The sequence below is a fragment of the Leptonotus elevatus genome, chromosome 3, assembly GCF_054856555.1.
Source record: "Leptonotus elevatus isolate MCC_2025b chromosome 3, RoL_Lele_1.0, whole genome shotgun sequence".
Classification (NCBI taxonomy): Eukaryota; Metazoa; Chordata; class Actinopteri; order Syngnathiformes; family Syngnathidae; genus Leptonotus; species Leptonotus elevatus.
Genome location: NC_141241.1, coordinates 6,916,097 through 6,920,091, shown reverse-complemented (window position 1 = coordinate 6,920,091; position 3,995 = coordinate 6,916,097). Strand labels below are relative to the sequence as shown.

Here is a 3,995-nt window from a genome sequence, read left to right as displayed (position 1 = left end):
TACATCCAGATGTTATTGTGAGTTGTAATTTTGCACAAGTGGTGGCAGAATGCTGGATGGTTGGTTTAAAATACTTTTTATTTTATTTTTTGGCCATATCGCTTAGCCTCAGACTAAAGTATACAATTAATCCAATATTCATTTGTTGCACGTCTTTGCAATACACATATTGCATGAGTCATTCGTGCGGCAAGATATTTTCCACATATTGTGCAGCCCTAGTATCTCCACCCTCCACTAATGTCTTGCTTCGGAAAACTGATTTCAACAACATTCAAAAAGAAATCTAGTCACCTGGTCAACTTTGGCGCAGTCTGATAGCTGTGTCTTCATCAGGTTGTGCTTCAGTGGAAACCTGGGGCAGATGAATAGAAAAATACCAATACAATTAAATTCTTACTAAGACTAGACTGCTATAATATAATTTCATGTAATCATGAATGTGCGACCAGTAATTCTAGTATGTCACATGTATGACACAATATCCAAATGTCATAAGAAATCACGATATGATAATTAACATGATATTGTGAGGTTAGCGATACTCACGATAACTGTAAAAGTAAAATAAAAAAACAAGTCACAATATTGTAAAAAATGAAATAAAAAAATAAAAAAATTATATTGAGAAAAGAATGTACTTTTGCTTTTGAGTTTTAATTAATCTTTTATGTTTTGTCAAACCTTGCACGATATCCCCCCAAAAAAAACAAAATTAAGTGTGACAACACACCATATAAACATACCATAGTGTTTTTCCATTGTAGCGAAATTCAAACATGAAAACCTTCCGGGCATCATGATACACTCTCAGCCTGTTTTCACGTTCCTGTTTGCTTAGAACTTCTCCTCGATATTCAGTAGGAAAGTCTCTCTTCTGAAAGGAGCAGGAACTGAACACTCCTCGACCTTACAAAGAAAAAAGGATACAACAGAAATATTTCATTATAACAATAATGAAAACTAGACCCATACTAAAGAATATTTTACCAATACTCACCTTTGAATTAATTAATATATTTTATGGTGAAGCCATTCTTGTCTTTACCTAAGGATGAAAAGTATGCTACCTCTTCTTTGGGTTTAACTTTTGCCCTCTGTGGCCTCATGACTGACATGTCTCACTGAAGATAATGATCTAAAGCTATAGAAAAAAATGAGTTTCAATCAGTTTGATAGGTAACTTGGTGCAGATGTCTTGAAGTTTATGGTATGGTAATTATGGTACACTGAAAGTCACAGTGTACCATAATAGCATGTGCAGTGTGCAGTAAATGTGCCAACGAAAATAAAATACAGTGGATAGCACAGCTCGGCTAAATATTTGCATAAATTAAATGTAATGAACACTAACAGACTTTACTGAAATATTTCTATTGAAAGAACAAATTTAAGTAAACACAAATGCAGCAATTTACCAATACTTCATTTATACTGTACTGGTAATACTAAGCCATTGTATATTTTCACATCAAAAACCAGCCTGTTATTGCTTTCCTCTTAAAAATTGCAATTAGCATTCATCTTACTCAACAGACGGTTAGCTCTGCTATGCTAACCGTCGCTAACAGAAGCGTAGCAATTCTAAATAATTAGCTGCATCCATCATAATCAACAGATGGTTAGGTATGCTAACGTAAGCTTAGCTGCACTTACACTGGACTTGCATTATAAATCATTTTCGCGAAAGAGGGAGCAATGTACACAAGCGACCAACAACAACAGGAAAAATTCGAGCTTCAAACCTACCTCATTAGCACAGCTACACGCCATCACATCTCGTGAAGTAAATAGAGCCGGGGGCGGTTCTCTATCGGGGCTGCTAGATGACGTCACTTCCGTACTCAGGGCAATATAATAAATCCCGTTCAAATCAACAAATTGGTTCAGTCGTTGGATTATGAACTTTGTTGATAAGAGTGGCTATTGTTCTATGATTTACAGTGTCAATAAAAAAAAATAGATCACATTTAAAATGAACCCCAAAGGCTCATATATTAAATGAATTACCACAGACGAAAACAAAGGATATTATTGCTAGAATTATAGATCATTTTGTAATCATAAAATGTGATTTCAGTTTCAGTTTTTTAAAAAGGTTTTTTTTTTCATTAACGAAAATGTTTTTTTGCTTTAGTAAATAAAATAACCTTGCTGCTGTCATACAGTTGCTGTCCGAGGATGTTTTAGTACTATACTTTAGTAATGGATGCATGTGTTTTTTGGCAAAATTGTGAGCGAGCCCAATTCCTTGGCTGAGAAGCAACCCTGCAAATGAATGGTCACATGATGCTTTCCTTTTGGCATGAAGCAGGACTGATGGTAGCGCTCACCTTTTCTTCTCCAGACAAGCATTTTTCCGGATGCCCCAAACATTTGGAAAGGGGGTTAATCAGAGAAAATAACTCTCTTTTTCTTATTTTGGTCTGTATTTATGGAATCCCCTTTTCACTGGTCACACCAGGCCATCCTCCAAAAGTCTTACTCCCTCACCATGGGTGTAGATGCACTCATACCTGCTTACTGCCATTCCTGAGCAAGCTCTACACTGGTGGTGATGTCCTTATCCCGCAGCTGAATCAACTTTGGGAGATAGTCCTGGCATTTGCTGGATTTTCTTGGGTGCCCTGAAGCCTTCTTCACTTAAAGTTTGTAAGGTCACTAAAGGAAATTACTTTAATTTTCATGGCAAATAGGGACTTTGCAATTCATCTAATCACTATAACATTCTGGAGTACATGCAAATTGCCATCATAAAAAAACAATAATAATAAGTCAGCACTGGAGATTTTTAGAAAATCAATGTCATTCTCAAAACATTTGGCCACTGGTGTACAGAAAGATGTTACATTGTAAAGGCAGGGTGGGATGTTAAATGATGAATCAATATACGGCACTGACAGTTTCTCTGTCTCTGCCTCCAGCTGTTCAAAGTGATGTGATAAACAGCTGTTAACCATTGTATATTTTCAAATAAACAACCACTGCAAGAATTAAATGCTGAAATATATAATTAAATGTCATAGTGTATTTCATTATTTAATTTATCTACTTAAGAATTGGTGGCTGCAAAAAAAAAAAAGGCTCTGCGTCTACAGACAAACATTCACAATACACAGCATTTTGAGAAAAAACGGAATTATGGGGACATGTGCGTAATTGTGGGGACAGGTGACGGTCAGCCAATCAAATGCTGTGAAATATACACTGGTGTGAATAATTCATGAAGTGGTGCATTACGAGGACCTTCCTACAGGGGGCGTCATCAAATACACAAAAATACACAAATTCATGTAATTATGGTTTACAAGGACATTGGCTAAAACTTTGGATTTAAGCCTTCTACAGCCCTAGAAGCACTTCTGCATTGAATGAATTATGAGGACATGGGCTGTGTCCTCATAATTCAAAATGTCCTCGCAGTGTTGCGTGTATTCAGGTGACTTGTCCTCATAATACACAAAGGCAAACACACACACACACACACACACACACACACACACACACACACACACACACACACACACACACACACACACACACACACACACACACACACACACACACACACACACACACATCATCAGGTGAAGAGACATTTCACACATACCGAAGCAGATTGTACGCACATGGCAAACATCAAATGCTGTCACTCTTCTGTTGTTCTCGGTTTTCCAAAATATGATAACAACATGACACACCCGCACAACATATTGCAGCCAATATCAATTAGACAAAAAAAACAAAACAAAATCATGTTATTGTTACTATAGGAAGACTAGAACTAATTATGTTTTGGATTTTTGGGGGATGAAATTGGGATGATTAATCGATAATCAAGATCTCAATTTTAATGTTGTTTAATTGTGACTTCAAGAGCCAGATTCGATGATAAAGCTACTCCCGCTGTTCATTTTGAGCGTTTGATGAATGCACATGGACTGGTAGGGTTCAGTACCTCCAACAAGGCGTTAAGAACCACTGGCCTAACTCTA

General features: G+C 36.7%; 1 protein-coding gene across 2 annotated transcripts in view; it reads right to left on the bottom strand.

Moving 5' to 3' along the window:
• Positions 1–3,408, bottom strand: part of LOC147176779 (uncharacterized) — a 22,636-nt gene extending 19,228 nt beyond the window's left edge. Inside the window, exons 1-4 of one of the 2 annotated variants that reach the window (XM_086072420.1) lie at positions 1,750–3,408; positions 1,001–1,144; positions 747–909; positions 295–355 (exon numbers count right to left, since the gene is read on the bottom strand). In XM_086072420.1, the coding sequence (XP_085928546.1) occupies positions 295–355; positions 747–781 (96 nt within the window). In that variant the 5' untranslated portion in view covers positions 782–909; positions 1,001–1,144; positions 1,750–3,408. Of the gene's footprint in view, positions 1–294; positions 356–746; positions 910–1,000; positions 1,246–1,749 lie in introns of those variants that run through there. The other variant, XM_086072419.1, reaches the window with a different exon arrangement.
• Positions 3,409–3,995: the final 587 nt, after the last annotated feature.